Consider the following 23,136-nt stretch of genomic DNA (forward strand, 5'->3'; position numbering starts at 1 on the left):
AACACGAGCCTATTTTTAAAGTTTAGTGTTCAATCAACCCTCGTGACCCACTGGTATTATTTAGTGCACAAGTGGAGAAAGGTACTTGTTTAAAAAAAACGAATGAAAATACATCCCAGATACTGCTGGTAAAGTTTTTGGTTTTAATTAGTTTAATTAGAATCAGACCATTTATTCATGAAGTTGCTGACCTCTTGTTTTCCCTTTGTTTTTCAGAGTTGCAGACTATGAGCGTAGATTATGGAGGATAGTCAATGTGGGGACGTGGACTTTCTGATCCAAGATGAGGACACCATCATAGAAGGTGTCAGTAACCAGGTCTTATTTGTTGTGGTCCTCAGTTTCACCTTCCTCGCAGGCCTCCTCACTTTGCTTTGCAGGTAAGCCTCAAATCAGACTTTTTAAAATATTATCTTTAACCTCGGATTGGTTTGACAGAATTGATCAAACAATAAGCATAACAATATATTTTGCCATTTAATGTGTTGGTAAATAAGCCTCAAAATTCAAATTACTCAAAACTGGCTATCCTTGTTTGTTTCTAAATATCAAATATAAACGCATCAGTGTGCGGTTAGATATAACAGTTACGTGACACGTTGTGAGCTGTTTTTGTCTTTTACAGACAGGACGAGCAAAATATTCATCCTGAAAATCAGGAGCATGTTCGAGCCATCCGACAACAGCTTCAAACTGAGCAGGTAAGGCGACAAAAGCAGCACAGATCTTTCCGAGCTAACCTAACGAGGGTAAGTAAGGCCCTGTGGATGGATTATTTTATCCAAAAGACTTCTTCAGTCTGAGGCGCTGAAAGAAACTCAGTTTTATAAACAGCACCTTCTCATAGTGGATCAACCATGATGGCTGCTTGCTATTCAGAGAGCTGAGTGATACTAGCAATAACAGCATTATAAGAGGGGAACAGTTGAATCCGGAGGCCTCTGCCCCTATTTAACGATGGACATCTTCACAAAGATGGCCTCCGATGTGTGTCCCATCGGTGTATGAATGTGATAAAGCTCTGATTAGAAGCACTCTTTAGAATGATTTGTTCAATTAGCTTTATATAGATCTAGTAGAGTGCTGTATGAAGGGGTAGATGAGGACACAGATTGTAGTGTAAACACTTTGAGTGTCTTGATAAGATAGAAAGGTGCTATATAAGTACATTCCATTTACCGTTTTGTTGGAACTTGAGCTTTAAAATGATCATCATTTCTGTGCAGTTGTAATCAGTGTTTTTAAATGTGCAGCGTCACTTGAATATTTACATTATGAAGAGTTGTAGAGAAGGAGAAACGTCAAAACAATGTGTTGGTTAACCGCTACAGGAAACTACCAAGAGGCTTAAATTACAACTGTTTAAACAGAACTTGCATAATGTGTTTTTCAGTTTGAAAACAGTGCGTTCTAAATGTGGCATAGTTCACCTTTTTTGCGTGAGTTTTACACGTGGGGTTTCTGTTTTCCAGGATGAAAATCCTCAGGCAGACGCCAGGCAGCAGTATTACGCAGACATGTCTTGCCCTGTGTGTTTACAACAGGCTCTTCTACCCGTGGAAACAAACTGTGGACATCTTTTCTGTGGTAAGAACTATTCCACACATCCTAGTCCTACAAACGAAGTAAAAATGTGTATAAATTAAATTAAAGATTAAAAAATGATAAAGATTAAGAGTTCATATCAGATGCTCTAAGTTCCCTCTTGTTTTTTAGCTGCTCTCATGCGCTGTCCTAATTCCTGTATAGGTTCCTGCATCATAGCTTACTGGAGATATGGCACCTGGCTGGGAGCTATCCACTGCCCAATCTGCAGACAAATGGTGAGACTTGTAATATATTCGACCGTTAGTTTGCAGCATTCTGTCTTTTCTAATGAACCTCCAAAATACTACTGAACATGTAGCTGATGTTCAGATCCTTAGGTGATGTCAGAAGAGAGTTGGCAAAAGCTTTACGTTTTACAAACATACTCTTAAACTGAGAATGACAGTTAAATGACAAGAAGATCAATGCAGAACAGCTGACTTAAAGCTTAAAGCATAACTGTGATATTGACAGGATAGAAAGTAAGGAGAATAGACTATTTCCAGATCATTTAAAGCTATAAGCAATAAGACTAGACCAGGGATGCCCACTCTTTTCCAGCATGCGAGCTACTTTTAAAGTGACCGAGTCAAAGTGATCTACCTGCTATAAGGCCCTGTTAACACGAGAACAATCTCTGGAAATTTTTCATTGTTTATTGGGGGGGTAATAAACAAAAAATGAGCACGAAAACACTGTAGGTTCCATGTCAGTCGGGTTGCCAGATAAGAAATTATGAACTATAGTACTGTGAATTTAAATAATAGTATTTTGACCTAAACTGTCATATGTGCTGCTGAGTAAAGATGGTCTAAGATGAGGTGTGTGTTTTTATTGAACGTGGATAGAAAAGGAGACATTTTAAATTTATCTGGCAACCCTGAGCCGGGCTCAACTGCGTTCATTGTGCATGCAGCGTCTGCATCTCGAACTTTACGAGAAGCCAGCTGTGTGTTACGAGGGATACTGTTTTTGTAAATAGGAACAGTTGTCCTAGTGTCTTTTTTTTTTAATAACCCTGTCATCTTTTTTCTTTTTAATCGCAGGTAACACTTCTCTTCCCACTATTCCACGAACACACCACTCCTCAGAGGGTACAGGATGGTGAAGCAGAACCTCAGCTGATATTAAGAGACATCAACGATTACAACCGTAGGTTCTCAGGACAGCCAAGATCTGTGAGTATTCTTTGTTTTAATGCTTTTTTTAAGTTGTTTAAATATTATTACGTACTGAAACGAAAACGTTTAATAGATAACTATTTATTTATATAGTTTTAAATTTTTAGAATATAGGTTTTACACTATTTTTTTTAAAGTTTGCAGCACAATCACAAGCATTTTCTTTTAGTTGAGCTCATTCGTCTGTTTTTTTTACACCTTCCCTCAGATAATGGACAGACTGCGGGACGTTCCCACCCTGCTGCGTCACGCCTTCAGGGAGATGTTTTCCGTGGGCGGCCTCTTCTGGATGTTCAGGATTCGCATTCTTCTCTGCCTGATAGGTGCTATCACATACCTGGCCTCCCCGCTCGACATTCTCCCCGAAGCCCTTTTCGGCCTCCTGGGTTTACTGGACGATTTCTTCGTGATCCTCCTTCTGTTTGTGTACATCTCCATCATGTACAGAGAAGTGGTCACACAGAGACTGAACGGCTAGGCGGTAACTTATAGAGGCTTTGAGAGGAGTGAAAGTAACGTTTGACTTGTTAAAACTGATTAAATGTTCTAAGAGCTGCTCATTAATGGTGTTTTCTCAGAGGGTTTTGCTTGAATTAAATGGGCTTTTTATTTCCTCACTGAAGAGAGGCAAGGTTGTTGAACCTGTGTGTAAAAGTTTCCATAGAAAATATCAGTGGAGGCAGCTGAGGTGTACAATGACCTTGAAGTCTTGTAATAAGGATGTCTTTAATTAATGATTTCCCATTTGAATGGTCAGTTCTAGATTTACCATTTCTACCATTCACAGTGATTCTTCACCCTGTAAGCACAACTTGTTAAACTATGGGAACCCCTGAATAATGCTGCAGTTTCAGTTGATTATTTGAATATAATCTGAAGCTTACTGCATGGATCTGCACAAACACATTACTCATGAGACGAATCTTAACACAAGCATGATCCTATTGTTTAGTTGTTGTTGTTTTTTTTAAAGTGGTAAAGCAGTGATTTTGTTTAAGAAGCCTAACTGGAATTGTTGAGCTAGTCCTGGACAATTCTGAATGTAAAACTTCTGTTTTTCCACTTTTAAGAAAAGTTTGTGTGGGAGGAAAAACTACGCGCACGATACAGTCTTCAAATATTTGTCATTTCTGCTCAAAGCTGATTTTCTTAAATGACTGTTTAGTAACATGTTTTATGTTGAAACAAGTGTGAACAGTGTTTAATTTTTTGGCAAGGTGATTTCAGGGTGCGTAATGAATACGAGAAACTTCTTGAAGGAACTAGCTTTGTGCTGCAAAACTTGAATGTATTAATTGATACTACTGAAGGAAGAAAAATGTTGCTTTTCCTGTTTGTTTTTAAGGAGTTTATTGTATTTATGTGAACAATTGCATACTTTGTTCAAAAGTCTAGTCACAGCAATATATCAGTGGTTTTGTCACAGATCCTAATAAAATAATTTATCCATGCAGCTCCCACCCTCTGTGGCTATGAACAGAACTAAACGTGTACAAATATGAATATATGGACGAATGTGCAGGTTCTTAATTGTTCTCTGATGGCCAGAACTGAAGTTATGGCATTGTGAGATGTAAATATGTATAAATATTGTAAATTCCTATGGTGTCTATTATTTATACACAGATTTTCTTTTAAAAGATAGTTGAACATATCGTTTGATGCTGCACTTTTTGTTGTTACATTTTGTATATTATCTTAAAACAAAAAAAAAGGTTAAATATCCAAGGTTTTAGATTATGTTTTACCTTTCTACATCTGACCAAATCTAACCATATTGTTGCTGTTAGTATGACCCCTTGACCTCCTAATTTGCACCAGAGTTTCGTCATTTTAAATCTGACTCGGTATCTTAAGGTGTGTACTGGTAGGCCTACATGCCAAAGTGTGATTAGGTATTCAGAGGATGATAGTCTAGAGGTGAAAGACTCATTATTTGAGAAATGCAATCTGCTTCAGAAGTTAAAAATGAAATTATGCATTTCAAACCATGATGCTAGTGATTTAATTTGTGAAACAAGTACATGTAAAAGTATTCAGAAAATATTGTTGCAAAAGACGGGAGTAGATTTCTCTCTTTCCAGTTGTAACCTACTATGTACCGTATTTTCCGGCGTATAAGTCACATCAGTCAAAAAAAGCATTGTGAAGTGGGAAACTATAGATAAGTCGCTTCGGCGTACAAGTCACATTTATTATGCATTTAACAATCAAAACAGCTTCATTTCACCTGGGCGGCACGGCTCCATCCATCCATTGCGGCCAGAGCCACGTTCCTCCACCGGTTGAGTGCAGCGAGCGCGCACGGGCGGACTCGCAGTTGCAGTTCTTCGAGATTTAAAGAGTCAGTCAAAAACTGAGTTATGAATATGAAGGAAAAAAAAAACGTATATAAGTTGCTTTGGCGTATAAGTTGCAGGACTGACTAGTCTATGCAAAAGAACTGCTACTTATACGCCAGAAAGTACGGTAGGTACATTTTTGATACTGTACAGTATTTTATCCTGATATGCTAAATAATATATATAATATATAATATAATAATAGAGTGTAGACCGCAGAGTCCTGGCCTGATAACGTTGATCTTCTGTGCTGGTCCATCCTTTTGGCTAGTGGCTGTTTAGTTTCCCCAATATAAGACTGATCACCCTCCTGATACTGAACAACATACACAATATTACTCTGCTTGTGCTGGGGGACAGTATTTTGATTCCATCTTCTATCTTTTTTTTTAATTGGTCACAACAGCACTTAATTAGAAATTAATGTGTTGCAAAAAAATATGAAATAATCCAGTGGTTTTGTTATGGAGTCCAAAAGTATTTGACCATCAGGATTGTTGGCAAATTCCCTAATTGTTGGTTTTGGTGTCTTTGTTTATGTGTTAACTTATTTAATGTTAGTCTTGGCTCTATCACACATGGCTGGCTCCCATTTTGATCACCCCTTATCTCATAGATAAGATTATATTTTGAGAAGATGCATAAAGACAACGTAAAATACTATAATTGTCTGATAGAAGTGGTAATTTTCTTTTACTGAGGGGGATGACTCCGCCCCCGCCAGCCGGTCTCCGGTATACGCCAGTCTGTCAATGCAGCGAACCCGACGTGAGACACCCAAAGAGCCTGAGAGAGATCGGGAGTATATGAAGCTCACGGTTAAGTTCGAGCTCCCGTCGACGAGTCGGTCTACGTTTGGTAACAATGAGTACATCGGAGACGTTGGATCGAATGGAGCTCTGTGAAAGTCTTTTAACATGGGTAAATAATGAAATGACGGCGTTTGTTTTCCTGTGACAGACTGCTCGCCGGCGATGCTAGTTAGCATACAAAGCTAATGATAGCTTAGCGAGCTAGCGTTAGCTGGAAAATGACACACAGGCTCATTTTGGTTACGTATGCAGGCCAGCTGTTTTCTGGATTTAGCTTTTTTATCAGCATCTATAATGGCATTGCGTTACTTCATTTTTATGCGGTTTTTTTTTAATCTACTATTAGCTCAACTTTTTGATCTGCTTTCTTATTCAAACAGAACAAAAACAACCATTATAAGCCACTGATTCGTGAAGACTTTTCCATAGCAGTGTCTGCTTTGGGTTGAATTCCTGTCATTGTTGTTCAGTGTGGCCTGATGTCCTTCCTCATTCTTTCTTATCCAGCTGTTACACAGTAACTTTGTGAGCACTGATTTCCATCTGTAAACCCACATAGTTCAAATCCAAGCCTTAATGTTTTATAAAAAACACAAATAGAAGAGCTGCCAGACTGTTATTGTTGAAAGGAACACCCCAAATCTCATTCATTGTTCAATTTATTTTAAAAATATTAATGTATGGCTGTGATTTCCCATCATTATTTTGAAGACATTGATGGCAATTTGACTATTAATTTAAGAAAGGTTTAGGTGTGCTTAGCAAGCACATAGATTCAAGCATATGTCTAAATATATTTGTATGCAAAAAACAAAGTAGCATTTTATAAAAATTTAAAAAACTAGTTGTAGCTTGCATTAAGTCACATTACCAAAGCATCGTGAGTAGATTATCTGAGATGTCATGTTTTGGAAACTCTGCTTTGGGCAAATGTTGCCACACAAACTGCCCGTATAATTCAGCGTTGTGTATAACAAAAACATTTTTATATTTACATCAGCCAGAGGACGGTTTATGCTATGAATCACAAAACTTTAAATGTGTCCCACAGGAGCAGTAAGTCAATTTGCTTCCATGTCCGCATTATCACATACGTAATCAATTTATTGATAACCTTCAGTGAAGCTGACACGTAGACGTTTTCATTGAGATGAAGAACCTGGCAGGTGCCCCTTACATCTCTAAACTGTAAATCACACAAAACTGTATTTTATTTAAAACATATGCAACAGCAACTACTTTGTTGTTTAAATTAATGCATAATGAAAGCGTCATATAATTGATTTTAGCAATTTTAGCTCTCAACGAGGATAACGGCTGACAAAGTTATCTAGGGATTAAAGTAATGCTCATAACAAAGTGATTATAATTCATACTCATTGATATTTACTTGCAACTATGCAGTGGGGGAAAAAAGAACGATTTTGAAAGTACTTGCTTTTACTCTGTAATCATTTGGGCCACATGGTTTCGCAGCACAGTGGCTCAGTTGGTAGAGCTGTTGACGCTCAGCGAGACGTTCGCTGGATCGAATCCTGGCCGGAGACCAAAAACATGCATGTTAGTCTTAACTGGTAACTCTAAATTATTCCTAGATGTGAGTGAGCGAGTGAATGATTATTTGTCTCTGTGTGTCCCTGTGATGGACTTGCGACCTGTCCAGGGTGCCCCCTGTCTCTTGCATAGTAACTGCTGGATATGGGCACCAGTGAATGATGGGTGGATGGTTTCACAGTAAAACTAAAACATAGTTTACAGAATAAACGTGGTAAAGAAAACTCAGTGTTTCCTGGTGCAGTGGACAGCTTGAGCATCTCCCTCCCCAGATGTTTCCACAAACTAATAGGTGTGGATTTCCTCTTTGACCTCTGTCAGTTCTTTTGTTTGATCCTGGGCTGAATCACTTTACTTCAGGATGTAACTTGGAAAATGAATTTCTTCTTATGTTAGCTTATTAAAGTATCTTAAGAGTTTACATTTTTGCAGGGATTAACCTTTTTAGTGTATGTTTTTAATGGATCTACAAAATGAGGAGTGTCACATTTTAGTGCAATTCAGATTAGTACAGATTTGTTGTAAACTAAGTAATATAATCGGAACAGTTGACTTTTTTTGAATGTGTTTTAGAAACAAGTAATCTGGAACAAGCGAGCCTGTAAAATATTTTTGTTGTAGATAAGTTTGTATATCAGGTGGTTTTCATTCAAAATCATTTTTCATGCATGCGTTCATGCATTTTAACTTGGCTCTTCGCTGCGTTATTTTGTGCGTGTTTTATTTTAATTATCTGATTAGTAGAGGTGACCTGATGGTGTGAGGGTGGAGCTACATCCACCCATTTGTAAATATATAAAAAAAGCAGTTACTGCAGCTAAAATTATTCAAATTGATTGTATTCATCTAGAGAAAATATATAAAAATAAATATCTTGCACGTTTTTCTGTTAAGCAATAAAATTCTTATTTGCTGTCATTAGCAGGTTGGCGCTTTGATAACCATTTTAGCCACTACAGTTACTGAGTTTAGTGTTTATGCAGTACAAGTTCCAGAGTTGGACCAAACCTTTGACTGGCAGTTAATTTTACCTGTAAATGCACAGAGTGACATTCATTCAGACACACAATGTACAGTGTGAAGCAGCCGCACTGCTTTGATGCATGTGCACAACAGACGTCACGGGACAGCATTCCTTTTTAAATCCTCCTATCTAACGAGAGACGGTTTTTGTAAAGTCAACTTGCAGCTGCACACAGATCAGCGTTTTCGTAATTAGTTTTAGGGTGTTTAAAAGATTAAAAATACAGTTTGAAATGTTTTATAACTTTTATAGATTGATGACATTTCAGTGTGATGCCATAAAATACTGTCGGCGATCGTTGTTTAATTTTCCGTGTTTCCTTATCTTTCCTGCAGAAAGGGAAATGATGCATTTGACATGTTGTGGTTAAGATCCATAACCATTTTCATCACTGTAGCTTCTTCTATGTTGTTTCAGCTTTCTTCTCCTCGGTAAATGTTTTCTGTTGGGTTAAATACTTCACATTTACTATCTGTGCTTTTCACATAGCTGTGTCATGATTTACTAATATTGAGATATACAGTAGTAACATGAAGTAACATAACCCATAAGATAATAATGAATCCCAGTTAAAGTAACCTTGATCAAACTGTAACTGAAACAGGAAACTATCTCCCTTCATGGTAACTGGTGATGTGTAACCAGGTAATTAGTTTTTCCTCTGTTTTTTAAAAACCAAGTCAGTGGTCATGTTGTTAATTCATTTCATAAATACTTTTTAATACACTGATTTAACTAACGGTTCCCTAAGGCGGCGGCGGTAGCTTGGTGGTCAGTGCCACGGTCAACCAGTGCCGGTTGCGGGTTCAATCCCAGGATACTTCATGAAGGGCATCCAGTGTAAAACAAAACTGCCTAATCTTTCATGTGTCCTCTCGCTGTGGTGACCCCTGAAGAAGAGAGCAGCCGAAAGAAACTTACTAATTAATGGTTTCCTAAAATAAAATAAAATGTTTATTTTTTTTATTTTAAGGATTGAAGCATTAAACATGATTTTCTACTAAAACAAAACAGGAGAGTACACACTCCCTTAAAGGATTTTTATTTTTTGAAAGCACTATTATTCTCATTGTAATGTTCAGTTTGTTTTTTTATGGTGAATAGTGTTAGTATATAAAGTTAGTGGTTAGGTTAAGCTTTTTTAAGCCAAATAAGAATACCGGTAAGTCAAAGGACAAAACGATGCACATGCAGTGTTTCTTCGTTCTCTTCCTGTTTGAATTCCAGCATTCCTCTCTTTTTTTTTTTTTTTTTTCCCCTTCTCCTTTGGCGTCTTGACTGAAGAATATAATTTCCGTTTGAGCTGCAGTCTTTTTGTCTGGGCGGCGCGAGAAAGAGGAGAATGTAACGAATAAAACGGGCTGAGAACTGGAAAAATATCTGAAAACGATAGGGATGATGTAACGGGAACTAAGTGTTGACGAGCAAACTCTGCTGGATAAGTTAGTGAAAGTTACCTATGGGTGCTAAGCTCTGTAAGAAGAGAGAAGCAGCTTCACTGTAGTTGGAGAAAATACAATAAACTGTTGAAACTATTCTTTCTGTGACAAATCCTGAGAACATGTCTAACCCCCAGCTTTGCCTGTGGAGCTTCTAAGGAGTTGCCAAACAGGTGATCAGTAGCTCACTGAAGCATTCAGCTGTGATTTTTGTGATTCTTGAAGAAAAGGTGCGAGTCTTTCACGTTGAATGTCATTTACAGATTATATTAAGGTGATAAAACGGTTCCAGTGCTAATATTTTAACCTAATCATGTTTTCTTGTGCCCTCTGTGTTCAGATCCAGACATTTGGAGTGGAAGCACCGTGCAAGACCGTAGAAGATCTGACAAGTGGCATCGTCATGGCTCAAGTTCTGCAGAAAATGTGAGCTTTTTTTGTCTTGTCATCAATCGTTTATACGTTTTACTGCTTTTATGCAAACCTAATGTTCTGTTAAAGACACCCTTGCAGTCATTTTGGGGTGCTTAGCTGTCAACATTTGTTTTATGTATTTAAACTATATATATATATATATATATATAAAATCTCTGATTTTTTTTTAGAGATTTGGTGTATTTCAATGATGCATGGATTAGCAGAATCAAACCAGATGCTGGAGACAACTGGAGGTTAAAGGTAAGAAAAGTTTAATCTCAGTTGTTAAAATGTTGCATTGTATAATAATCACAATAATATCAAGTAATGCATCGTTTAAACGTCACTTCCGTGACCCTGTCCTACCTTTTACGATCTTTGGAGTCCATTTGTCATCACAATAAATTACCCTTTTCATCTTTCTAATTTTATGGACTTACATGTGCCCAAATGTCTTCCTTTTTTCAGATCAGCAATCTAAAAAAAGTCCTAAAAGGCATTTTAGACTATAATCAGGAGGTAAGAAGGCTCGTTTTATTTTTAAATCTAATCTTCAAATAAACCACATCTGTGCTGAGCATCCATTGTATAGTTGTAGCTACTATAGCTCCTTTTACCATTACAGAAGTGATCAAACGAAATATTTCTTTATATTCTGTTAGATCTTAGGCCAGCACATTAATGACTTCACACTACCTGATGTAAATCTGATTGGGGAACACTCGGACGCAGCAGAACTTGGGAGGATGTTGCAGCTCATATTGGGCTGTGCTGTTAACTGTGAACAGAAACAAGGTGCTTTGTTTTTTTTACACAAACCCTGCACTTATCAGCTTGTAGGAGAAAACAAATTCAAATCTTTACTGTATTTCTGACCGATTGGAAAGTTCTTACGGCTTCTCTGTCATTTCTAGAATACATCCAAACCATAATGATGATGGAGGAATCGGTACAGCACGTTGTCATGACAGCCATTCAAGAGGTAGATGCCATTCGCAAACACAACTGGTTTGACTTTTACATCTTTAGTAATATTTAAACTTTTATTCCCTGTAGTTGATGAGTAAAGAGACTCCAGTCACAGGAGGCAATGAGTCGTATGTGGATCTAGACAGACAGGTATGGAGATATTCTTATCACCCACTGCCATGAAGAGCAGGTAGTAATGAGCTTGTGAATGTCTCTGTCTCTTAGCAAAATGTTTCATGAACCTGATGGATTTTAACGAAACTCTCAAAGTAGTTACTGGATGTGCAGTACATCTATAACTGCCACAGCTAATTAACCTTAAAAACACAACAACGGTTAATGGTTGAGAAGTTGTGTGTCTGAGTCATACCTAACACATACCAGTGCCCTGAGCTCTAGGACCGCTTAAGACCTTTGTTCACAACTTTTGATATGCAACATGTTTCCTCAAGGAATGCCAGTTGAATTTTGTATAATGTAATTCTTTCTCCTTTTGAATACTTTTCAAGTTTTTGTTTGTATTTTGAGCATAGTCGTGTAATACACTTGAATGGTTAAAGACTCTCCTTTTACTTTTAGTTTAGTTTTCTCTTTTATTTTACGGTTTCATGCTGGTTTAGTTTATTTCATCAGCGCTTTTTAAATAGATTTTTTTATAAACTAGTCTTGACTTATGATTATGAGGTGTCGCTTAACAGATATTTCATGTTGGAAATGTAAATAGTTCCTCGTTTATCGTTGGGGTTTCCGTTCTCAGTCCCCACCACGATAAGTGAAAAACTGTGAAGTAGGAATAGTAGTACAAGTAGTAAATAGTAGTTTATTTTTTGTGTGTGTATATAAAACCCTTCCCACACTTGCAATATTCTAAACAATGTTTCTAAATGCTCCAAAAGAGCACAGCTTGTCATGATCTCTCTCTGCCACCTGCCATCGCTCTTGGCCACGCCCACTTCTCCGCTGCAGAGCAGAGGTCATGACACGCTGCAGGAGGAAGCTTCTCCCTGCACATGTGTACTGCACACAGGTGCAGCAGGTGCTAAATATTTTTAAATAATTGATTTTAAATACAAAAAAAAAAACATGCCGATCTTGCGGCTCATCCATCAATCAGCCAATTGTTTGTCATGTCCAATCTTACTTTGAAAAACTGCAAAAGAGCGAGTCTGCAAAAGTCGAACCATGAAGTGGCGAGGGACTACTGTAATTATGGTATTAATTTAGAAAGAAGCTCATTTCTTCATTTTTGGACAGATTATTTGGAAGGAGCCCATATTTTCTTTGTGTCTGGTTATATCAATAGACAATAAATCTAGTAATCACATTTCGTCTGCGAGATTTTAATGAGGTTTTCTTTTCACAGCTGAAGAAGACTGCAGAGGAGCTGAATGATGCTTTGGCTACTAAAGAAGAGATTGCCCAGAGGTGCCGTGAGCTTGACCTGCAGGTTGGTTTCTTGCTGTAATATTCTCTCTTTAGGGCATATGTGTCAAACTCAAGGCCCGGGGGCCAAATGTGGCCCTCGTTGACATCTGGCCCCCCAAGATGATATGTGGAACATAAAATACTTCTATCTCTTGAATTGTTTCAGTAATCTTTGATTATGATGTCAAAAGCACAACAGAGAACATCAAATGAGACCAGTCAAACTCTTGTTGAGGAACCTGTGACCAAGAAAACATGATGGGTGTCTGACTTGAGTTAACGTTGTTTCTGAAATTGGCCCTTAGTTTGAAAAAGGTTTTAATTTTGGCCCCCTTTTTGTAAGTGAGTTTGACACCCCTGCTTTAAAACATACTGTATCCCTTTACCACCAGGTATGTTACTAAAGTACTCTGTAAAAGAGGAGTTGTGAGTACTTGGTGTGGAAAGTAGACAGAACTTATACCATGTTGTTTGTTGAACTTTTGATAAATTTATATCTGACACAGAAGAGCTAACCTTGAATTACACATTTTATCTATTTTATAGCTCATTCACTAACTGATGGTTGCACATTTACAGTTGGTAGGTTAAACTTTCAGAAGCGTTTTTTATTTCCTGCATATTTAGTCTTTCATTACATGTTACTAAAACTTAGTAATGTGAGCAATTTACACTTATTGCATAAAGAAAGAGCTGCACGTGTAAAGGGTAATCTGCTCTGTTGTGTGGTACAGCAGTTTTTTGTTCTCTTCTCACCGTCTCAACACTCTGTGCCTTGTTTTAAAGGCCCTGCATGCCCAAGAGGAGCGTGATAGACTGAGGTTAGACTTTAATGAGCTAGAGGAGAGGGTAAATCCAAACTTCATTTTCTTTATCTTCCATTTATGCTGTGTGCTGTGTCGAGCAGTTCTGGATCTGGTTCACTCCGCTTGCACCAGATTCTCTTTTATCCAAACTGCGTGTGCATGTGTACACGTTTGTGCACAGATTTGTGTGCACACGTTTACACTTGGTGCTCTTGGAGCGCATCAGGCATTACTTCAGTATTGTCTGCAGCCATACTAACAACCCATGGTGTATTTTACCTCTGTGAGTGTCATGCTTTTTACTTTACCCGCAGCAAGACAAAAAGGCTGGTATTTAGGCTCCGGAAGGATTTTTAAAGTCGTTCACTGTTTTATTTCAGGTCTGTTGCCTTACTGTGTCTCAGGACCTGGCATGATTGATTGTGCTTTAGAAAACTTTGACTTTAAAAACAACTCATTGCTTCATCGTTTCCTGCTTTATGCGCAGTCTCGTTCATGTTTAAGATGGGATATACGCTTTGAGATAATTTGCACACCAGTGTTCTCCCAGAATGCACATCATATGAGAAGCATGCTATTTATATGCAGGCATTTACAATATAGTTCAAGAATGTTTAAAATGCACAAAATAGATAATGGTGTCAAATATTGTCTCAAGTTTTATTAAAAGTACTACCATGCAGGTGCATTTCTTTAAGGGGAATTCTACCCCCCCCCCCCCCCCCAGCAATTGATCAAATTTAATAGTGAGCATTTTTTAGTTTTATGCTCCTGACAAGTAATATTTATTAATTTGTAGAAATGTTTTCTTGTTATTTGTCACTATTCTGAAGGTTTGACTCCATCCAATCAATTTCACTGAAGTTTGATAATAAGTACAACGTTTTACTGATCAGTTATTAGACAAAACATTGCTCATTAAACCTACACGGATGTTTGATTTGAGACATTTCTTTTAGGTAATAATTAGGGATGCACGATATTATCATCATTGTATTGGTATCGGACGATATTAGCAATAAAGTTAAATATCGGACATCAGCCATTCCATTAAAATAACTCGCATATATAAAATGCTTCTGTTTTAAGTTAAATTTTAATTTAAGAAACTGTCAAGTATATATATTAATGCACAACTACTTATGTACTTTTCACTTGTTGCTTGTGAACAGGTTGAATTTAGATGTGTAAAAATGTACAAATTTGCACTGTTCAATTGTTGTCATTGTGTTAGAGTAAATATCATGAATAAATTTGACATTAAACATAATCCAAGTTGAAGTTTTACATCATTTTCAGACCCCATCTGCATTTACAGTAGGTCAAATTGACAAAGACCATGCAGAATAATGTGGTATTTTAATTCCACAGCAGAGAAAGCTGTGTAGTCTCTGTAAGTAGGTGTAGGGAAAAAATATTAGTATTGGTATCGGTTATCGGCCAAATAAGTTTTAACATATTGGCATATCGGCCAAAAATCCCATATTGTGCATCACTAGTAATAATTTTGAAAAAGACAACATGCAGCTTCTGCTTTGCTTCGTGTGGAGTTTGATTCCTTGACTATCATGCTACGAAGGAAACATGAACATTTGCCTTGTTGATGTGTGCTCTGATGTGACTTTATCTCAGTAAAAACTTAATTTTGCAGTGATTATAAACCTTATTAACAGAACTGTTTTGTTATAAATACATGCACATGCAAGTAGTTTAAGAGGATTAAAAAAAAATCAATTAAATTTTTTCTAACCTGTTTCTCTTTTATCTTTCTGACATTCCTCTATTTCTGGATCTGTGCCACCTTCAATCCCCCCCCCCCCCTGCTTATTTCTTTGTACCCCATTAATCCTCTCTCTCCGATCCCTCATGTCCCATCTTTACTCTCCCCTTCACATCCTTCTCTTCCTTAGGTGGCAGCTCTGCAAGAAGAAAAAAGCAGCTTGCTGGCAGAAAACCAGGTTCTGATGGAGAGACTCAACCAGTCTGACTCCATAGAGGACATAAACAGCCCTGCTGGACGCAGACATCTCCAGCTGCAAACACAGCTGGAGCAGCTCCAGGAGGAAACGTTCAGGTGAGGAGCTGCAATACACAAAGCCATCATCATCGAACGAGTTATAATTGAACGGACTGATTTCCAAATCACGTCTTTGTATGTAATGATCGTTATGGTTCCCAATTTTCTGTAGGTTAGAGGCAGCAAAAGACGACTACCGGATTCGTTGTGAGGAGCTGGAAAAAGAACTTGTGGATGTGAAATCCCAGAACGAAGAGCTCACAACTCTGGCTGATGAAGCACAGTCTCTCAAGGATGAGATGGATGTCCTCAGGTAAGTTTAGGATGCAAATAGTGTTCGTCAGCACACGGAGATTTATCTGAGGTACGCAAACCAAATGCATAAAGCAAAAAGAGAGTTGCTTCTTATGGTGAACAGTAGTGGAATAAAACCTGTTTTTAAAGATGGCATTCATTGTTTTTGAGATATTTGTTCATTTTTGGAAATGACATTTTAGAGTAAAGTACAATTTGCTGCAAAAAGAGTTCATTTTTCACTTTAAAAGTGTCTGTAATATATTGATGGAAGGAATTGTGGCAGCGTACAAAAACTTGTAGACTTTTAGTCTAACAAATGTAACATACATTCACAAAATAAAGCAGCGTCTCCTTTTTTGTCCGTGTTTGGTTGTTTGAAAGTTTTGTGTTTATACTTTTAGGCACTCGTCTGATAAAGTGTCAAAACTGGAGGGCACAGTAGAGCACTACAAAAAAAAACTAGAGGACATGGGGCTGCTCAGGAGACAGGTACGAAGTCACGTTTGCTGAGCTCCTTGATTGAGCTTTCTCAAGTTGCAAAAACATTATCACCCCTTTTGTATGCTAAGGGAAAAATAGTGGAGACATTGCATCAATGCAAGACAAAACACAAATAAGTCTTTGCTGTTTTTGTGCTCTAGATTAAACTTTTGGAAGAGAAGAACACAGTCCTAATGCAGACTAATGTCGGCTTGGAAGAAGAGCTTCGAAAAGCTAACGCTACAAAGGGTCAGCTGGAGACTTACAAGAGACAGGTACCTCACCAGCAGCAATCGTACTGGCACACAATTATGATTTTCCCCGTACTGTATGTTTATACCACACTCCCAAACACCAGTTATTCTACACTTTGTGTCTTCTTTCTGCGCAGGTGGTTGAACTTCAGAACCGGCTGTCAGAAGAGTCGAAAAAGGCTGACAAGATGGAGTTTGAGTACAAACGTGTCAAAGAGAAAGTGGACTCGCTACAAAAAGAAAAAGACGTGAGCACTTTATTTGGCTAATTTGTACATGAATATATTCATGCTCCATTTTCTTTAAACTTCTGTTTAAACGTCACTCCTTTGCAGCGTATGAGGACAGAAAGGGACTCGTTGAAGGAGACTATTGAAGAGCTACACTGCGTCCAGGCTCAAGAGGGACGGCTAACGTCAAGTAAAAAGATGACTTGGCCATCAGATGATATCTTGACATGTTCATAGATCAAACTGTGGTTAACCTCCGTTCTCTGTTGGTCCAGGTTTGTTCCCACTGGGCAGCAACGACGGCTCTGACTCGCTGGCTGCTGAGATCACCACCCCTGAAATTCGGTAAACGAACGAGTCTTTTGGCATTTTTCACGTCAGTATTTTGGTTCGTGTGAGACACTTATCTGAGAAAGACATGACACCAGGATGCACTGTGGTTAATGGGCAAGTTGTATTATCGCCGACTCACAAAGCAACAAATATGACAGCAAAGTATATAAAATAATACAAATCAATAAATACATTGAGTTACAAATGTACACAATTGTCTAAATCATTAATACTTTTCTTTAGCTTTACTGATTTAGGTTACTGTATTTTTCATACTATAAGGTGCACCGGATTATAAGGTGCATTAAGTGAAACCAGTTCATTTTGACTGATTTTTGAGCGCCGTGCACCACAAATTAGTCTGAGGTCAGTAAGCACAACCTGAATGAATACATAAGACTCACTGTTGATTTTTGAGAAAATTAAAGGATTTTAAGTGTCTTATAGTCCAAAAAATACGGAAGTTTGTTGTTTTGTTGACATCTTTTTCTCCAGAAACTGAGATGCCATCTGCTTTTAAGAGGGCCGATTTTTTTTTTATTTGTATTTATCTTTTCACTAAATAAATCATCCATGCCACCCTTGAACTTGTACTAAAATCCTAATCTTCAAAAAGCTGCTTTTTTAGGAAAACACAAGCTCGAGTTACTGAAGTCCATAAGGCAGAAACTATCAAAACGTTGTTCTTTGAGGGGATGCCACATCCTGAACGCTTTTGAACATGGAAATAAGATTTAGCGTGGGTGATATTTCATCAAAAAACTCAGTTAGCTGTTGCATATCCATGTATTTTGGTAAATTGTACGCACTTATCTGTAGATTATTATAGATTCATATTTCTGTTGGAAAATGCAGCTATTTGCACCTCTTTTTTTGTGTGATCCAATCTCTTTAGTCACTTGCTATAATTTAAAGGAACACATTAGTTTTAAGTTTTGGTCTTTTCTTTCTGAAAACTTGCCAGGCATTGTGTCGTGATGGGGGTCACTTTGTTTTCAAAGTTGTGCTACATCTTATTGACTAAACCGCATGGATCACGTGCAGCGTTTTGACTTGCTTTGTTTTGGCTCATGTGTTTCTACAGAGAGCATCTGATTCGTCTTCAACATGAGAACAAGATGCTGAAGCTGGCCCACGAGGGATCTGACAACGAGAAGATTGCGCTGTTGCAGAGTCTGCTCGAAGACGCCAACAGAAGAAAGAGTGAACTGGAGACAGAAAACAGGTTGGCTCTAAGCACACCAGCACTCATAGTACTGGTGTTGTACTCTTATGTAACCCTTATGGAAGTGGTTAACAATAGAAAATGTCCTTTCTTTGGATTTTTAACACAAAAAGGGCAAAAACAAAATATAATTGCTTTGATTCATTTGATTTGTTTGGAAAGAAGAGAAGCACTTCTCTGTTGGAACGTGGATCAGATCCTATTGGTTTGTGCACAAAGATTTTTTTTTTTATTATGTCCATATTTCTGTATCTTTTAGTTTGCTCCTTGCTGTTAAAAACTGACTTTTCAACGTGTTTAATTTGCTCGTTTTATTTAGAATAACCAATCAACGCTTGATGGAGGAACAGAGTCAGGTAGAAGAACTCCAAAAAACCGTTCAAGAACAGGGTTCTAAAGCAGATGATGTAAGTAACTCACTGATTTTGTTCTCTTTGTGCATCTCCTGAAATGGTTCAATGTTGATAATAAACGCAGTTGCAAGATGGCTGAGCACTTCGTATAGACCAGGGGTCTGCAACCTGCGGCTCTTTGGTCCCTCTGTAGCGACTCTTTCAAGCTTTGACCAAAACTGACATAAAACTGGATTTTATTGGTTTTACAAACAACAAAAAAGTTCTAGCTGTTTTCTTGTTGTTTCTTTTGCAAATACTCATTAAGCTTTTGCTTTATTTCTACGCGTAATTGTTTTTTTTCCACAATTAAAAAATCACACAGGTCTGCACAGTTCATAAATTTTTTTTTTTTTTAAACTGCCACCACCACCTTTACAATAATCTGGTCTTTTCAGTTGTATTAAATTGTAAAAATATCAATAAATGATAAAAATCATTAGATATTTTTAGCTTTATAATGTCATCACTACTGGCCACAAAAGTCTCCTCCAAAAAAAACCTAAAGTGGCCCATGGGCCACCAGTTGATTATCACTGTTGTAACAGGTTGTTGTGGTTCTGGACACGTTTTTCCAAGTTTTCATAAATTTTGGTCCACACTGCCCTCTGGTGGATATTTATGGAAACGTAGTTCTATGAGAATTGCCTATTCCAAACCCATTCAAATGAACGGCACTGTTTCTGCAAGTAGTTTGAGATCTTAAACAATTGTTCTTTATATTTTTCAGTCTTCTGTCCTCAAAAAGAAATATGACGAACACATGTAAGTGATCCAGTAAGGTTTATTTTATTAAATCAGATTTTTTTTTTCCATGTAAATTACATGAAATGACAAGTCACATCTCTTGTAATCAAACCCTTTTTTTGTTTTAGGGAAAAACTGCACGAGTTGAACAACGAGCTACTGAGGAAGAACGCTTTAATTGATGAGATGGAGCCAAAATATGCCGCCAGCTGTGAGTCCTCAACGAATGTGGAATATCTCAAGTGTGCTGACCTTCATTCTCTCCTGCTGCTTGTTTTTACTGTCGAGCCTCCATCACTACTAGAGCTGAGGAGGAGAAACATGATCACTGCTCTTTGTCTGTGAAAACTACATCAAACTTGAACCCAATAATTTGTGGTCAGATCGGGATCATTTTATTTAAAACGACTAAATGAAGCTTTGGCTTTGTCTGTACTTACACTGAAGTATTTTACTCATTGTAGAGGCAAAGTAGAACGAGCTAATCAAAATGTTTTTCCTGGTAGCCCAACGAGTGGACGAGCTAGAAGAAGCTTTGAAGAAAAAGGATGACGAGATGAAACAGATGGAAGAGAGATATAAGAAATACCTAGAAAAAGCCAAAAGTGTAAGTTTGAACTATTTTTGCAAGCTGTACTGTAGCTGTATTTAATTGTAAACATACGTATGTGATGTAAATCTTTCTGTGCAGGTTATTCGGACTCTGGACCCAAAGCAGAACCAGGGCTCAGGTCCAGAAGTCCAAGCTCTGAAAAACCAGCTACAGGAGAAGGAAAGAATGCTGCATTCACTGGAGGTAAAATGACAATTAAAGAAATCGACACCATCAGTTGTCATGTTTGCTTCTTTAAAAATAAATTTAGTTGCAAATTCTTGCATTGTTTAATTGTTTTCTTCATACAGAAAGAAATGGACAAAGCGAAGAGCCAGAGAGATCACGAGGAGAAGTTAATTGTTTCAGCTTGGTACAATATGGTAAGAAGGGCACATATCTGAAATTATCCCTGCTGCTCTTTTTTGTTTTTGGTTTTGTTTTTGTTTTTGTGTGTGTGTGTGTGTTTTCATACTTTTCGGTTGGCCAACATTTCTAAAAAGTCTTTTTTTTAATTTTTTTATTAGTCTTCAATAATATTCTAATTTTCAGAGACACTGAATTTGGGGTTTCCATTAGTTGTCATTTATAATCATCAACATTAAAATAAATAAACGTTTGAAATATATCACTTTGTGTGTAATGAATGAACATAATACACAAGTTTCACTTTTTGAATGTAATTACTGAAATAAATCAACTTTTTCATGATATATTCTAATTTTATGACCAGCACCTGTACGTGTTATTATAGCATTCTCCATATTATGTTTTCAGCTTCTATAATTAAAACTTTAGAAATTGTCACGTATTTGCAAAGAATTTGAAATAAAGGTGGCCACTAGAGAGCAGCACAGACTGTTTTGTAACTGTACAACCCTATCAAGTTCATTCAGGTTGCATAAAAGGAGAGAAATGTGAACTTTGCTGACATGATTTGAGTTCACCCACTCCCTAAGACAAAAGTTTAGAACAAGATAGTTTTGAGTGTTTGCCTTTTCCCCCATGATGAACCATTTCTGTTCTGATGAGTGTCATTCCATCCAGGCTAACTGTGCTCCCATCCAACATCAACTAAGGCGCATTAAGTTGTCAGAGTAATAGAGAAATGGACTAAGATATCCTGTGACGTTTGAAACGTTAGTTCTCGACCAAATCAAACACATAAATCTTGTTAGACCTGGCTTGCCAGCACCACAATCAAAACACCATATAAGGGATTATTAAATAAAACCGTGCGTGATCCCTCTGCTGGAATCAGAGAGATGTCTAGAGTTAATCTCAAGGCACCTCGGACTGTATTTCCAAAACCGTGCTTTAACTAACCCGTCTGTTTGAGATCATTTGCTGGTTTAGTGTTCATCAGTCATACGTTTTCATGTATTTTAAAATGGATTTCACTTCTCCAATTGTTTTTTTTTTTAAATTTCCCAGGGCATGTCTATGCAGAAGAAGGCGGCTGAAGACAGACTCGCCAACACCGGCTCTGGTCAGTCCTTCCTGGCCCGCCAGAGACAAGCCACCAGCTCACGCCGCTCCTACCCAGGCCACGTCCAGCCAGCTACCACGAGGTAGACGAACGAAGAGCCCCACTGCACCAACTTCACTCCCCCGAGTTTGCATTCAGCAGGTTTCCATTTCCTACAGAAGGTTTTCTGCGCTCTTCTTAATGATTTTCTGTTTTTCTTCTCAATCAGATCCATGAGGTAAAGATTCCAGGCAAAACTGAATCTTGCATCTTTTTTTTTTGTTCTTAAATCTTACTTTTTACTTCGAGATGCAAGACTTTGACCATATTCAGACCTCAGCGTATTTGACAGAAAGACTAATCACTCCAGACATCCCCTCTTCCTCCGTCTCAGCCACCACTTGAACTTGTTCTGAGTGGCAAACAGATAATCTGGACTCGGAAGAGTTGCGCCTTCTTGAAAAGATACTGTCACTTTTGATAAAAGGGACTTCCCATGCAGCATTGATGCACGCGTCTACCTGTGATGTCATCTGACGGTCACTTTTGCTTTTGACAGGAACCGACTGTCCTGTAACGTTTGAATTCTAATTTAGTAGCTTTAAGGAAACAATGTTAGAATTTATCATCTGACTTTAAATCAGTCTTAAGCTACGGAGTCATAGGAAGATGTATTAATGCTTCGGTGTTTAATTGTTGTCTGATTTTATAGATTTAATAGGATTACCTTTATATGGGAGACAACGGCTAACTGTTGGATGAAAAAGTAAAGCAATAATTTGGGATGTTTTTCTTTGAGATGAGCCACTTCACTGGGTTTTTAAGTTGTTTCCAAAGGTGCAATCCACAGGGAGGTTGATTTTTAAATGCTGCTGTGCATCATACGTCGTTTAGTGAATCATCAGGAGCCACTGTTTAGCAAAACCACTGGTTTTAGCTCCACCAGCATTTACAGAATTATGTCGAACAGCCAATTGTGTGTCGGTGTTTTTTTTTTTTACCTTGTATAAATTATTTTATTCAAGAAATTCTGCAGTTTCCCCTTTAACATGACTATAAATATATTTTAGATTTGAAACCCCCCCAGGACTATTGAAGAAGCTGGCAGTGTTGCACGTTAAAGCAGATTTTCTCTTCCATTAGAACCAGTTCATCGCTGGTAATTATAGGATTTTTTTTTTGAGCGTTCGTTTCACTCAACGCTACATAGGACGTTGGTATCGACACTCATCTTCTGCTCTCATCCTCTTTTTAAAGCATTTTTATTTTTAAATTCCGTTCTTGTCATTTAAGGGAATAACATGAATAATCTATTAACTTTTGTTTGAATCTTATTTGTGTATGTCATGAGCATATGTTGTTTTTATTTGCTTACTAGCCCTGCCATCTCATCCTAACTTCTCTCTCGTCTCCTTTAACAGCAATATCACTGCATGACTGGTACACCAGTGACCTGCCCATAGCCATGAGCAGCCTGGCCTGGTCCGTCTGTGGCCCACACTGACCCCCCCTCTCCTGCTGGCAGGGCTAGACTGAGGCACACAA

The 23,136-nt window shown here is 37.8% G+C and overlaps 2 protein-coding genes across 2 annotated transcripts; both read left to right on the forward strand.

The window, feature by feature from the left end:
* Positions 1–221: 221 nt before the first annotated feature.
* Positions 222–3,389, forward strand: rnf170 (ring finger protein 170). The gene is made up of 6 exons (XM_037691885.1): positions 222–380; positions 626–701; positions 1,473–1,587; positions 1,750–1,823; positions 2,634–2,765; positions 2,977–3,389. Exons 1-6 carry the CDS (start codon positions 241–243, stop codon positions 3,244–3,246), a joined length of 807 nt encoding a protein of 268 aa, XP_037547813.1. The 5' UTR covers positions 222–240; the 3' UTR covers positions 3,247–3,389.
* Positions 3,390–5,895: 2,506 nt separating this feature from the next.
* On the forward strand, positions 5,896–21,698 carry hook3 (hook microtubule-tethering protein 3). The gene is made up of 23 exons (XM_037692216.1): positions 5,896–6,031; positions 10,280–10,365; positions 10,545–10,617; positions 10,825–10,875; positions 11,019–11,151; positions 11,271–11,338; positions 11,413–11,475; positions 12,689–12,772; positions 15,467–15,630; positions 15,746–15,886; positions 16,272–16,359; positions 16,512–16,625; positions 16,742–16,852; positions 16,940–17,024; positions 17,110–17,179; positions 18,252–18,392; positions 18,712–18,799; positions 19,515–19,549; positions 19,660–19,742; positions 20,038–20,138; positions 20,223–20,327; positions 20,435–20,506; positions 21,558–21,698. Exons 1-23 carry the CDS (start codon positions 5,975–5,977, stop codon positions 21,696–21,698), a joined length of 2,154 nt encoding a protein of 717 aa, XP_037548144.1. The 5' UTR covers positions 5,896–5,974.
* Positions 21,699–23,136: the final 1,438 nt, after the last annotated feature.

Source organism: Nematolebias whitei, chromosome 18 (genome assembly GCF_014905685.2).
Source record: "Nematolebias whitei isolate Nwh7 chromosome 18, NemWhi1, whole genome shotgun sequence".
Taxonomy (NCBI): Eukaryota; Metazoa; Chordata; class Actinopteri; order Cyprinodontiformes; family Rivulidae; genus Nematolebias; species Nematolebias whitei.

Coding starts and splice junctions, on each gene's coding strand:
- hook3 (XM_037692216.1), top strand. CDS start 5,975: ATGAGTACATCGGAGACGTTGGATCGAATGGAGCTCTGTGAAAGTCTT. Junction 10,366..10,544: donor GCTCAAGTTCTGCAGAAAAT/GTGAGCTTTTTT, acceptor ATTTTTTTTTAG/AGATTTGGTGTATTTCAATG. Junction 18,800..19,514: donor AGGGTTCTAAAGCAGATGAT/GTAAGTAACTCA, acceptor TATATTTTTCAG/TCTTCTGTCCTCAAAAAGAA.
- rnf170 (XM_037691885.1), top strand. CDS start 241: ATGGAGGATAGTCAATGTGGGGACGTGGACTTTCTGATCCAAGATGAG. Junction 702..1,472: donor AACAGCTTCAAACTGAGCAG/GTAAGGCGACAA, acceptor TCTGTTTTCCAG/GATGAAAATCCTCAGGCAGA. Junction 1,588..1,749: donor CTGTGGACATCTTTTCTGTG/GTAAGAACTATT, acceptor ATTCCTGTATAG/GTTCCTGCATCATAGCTTAC.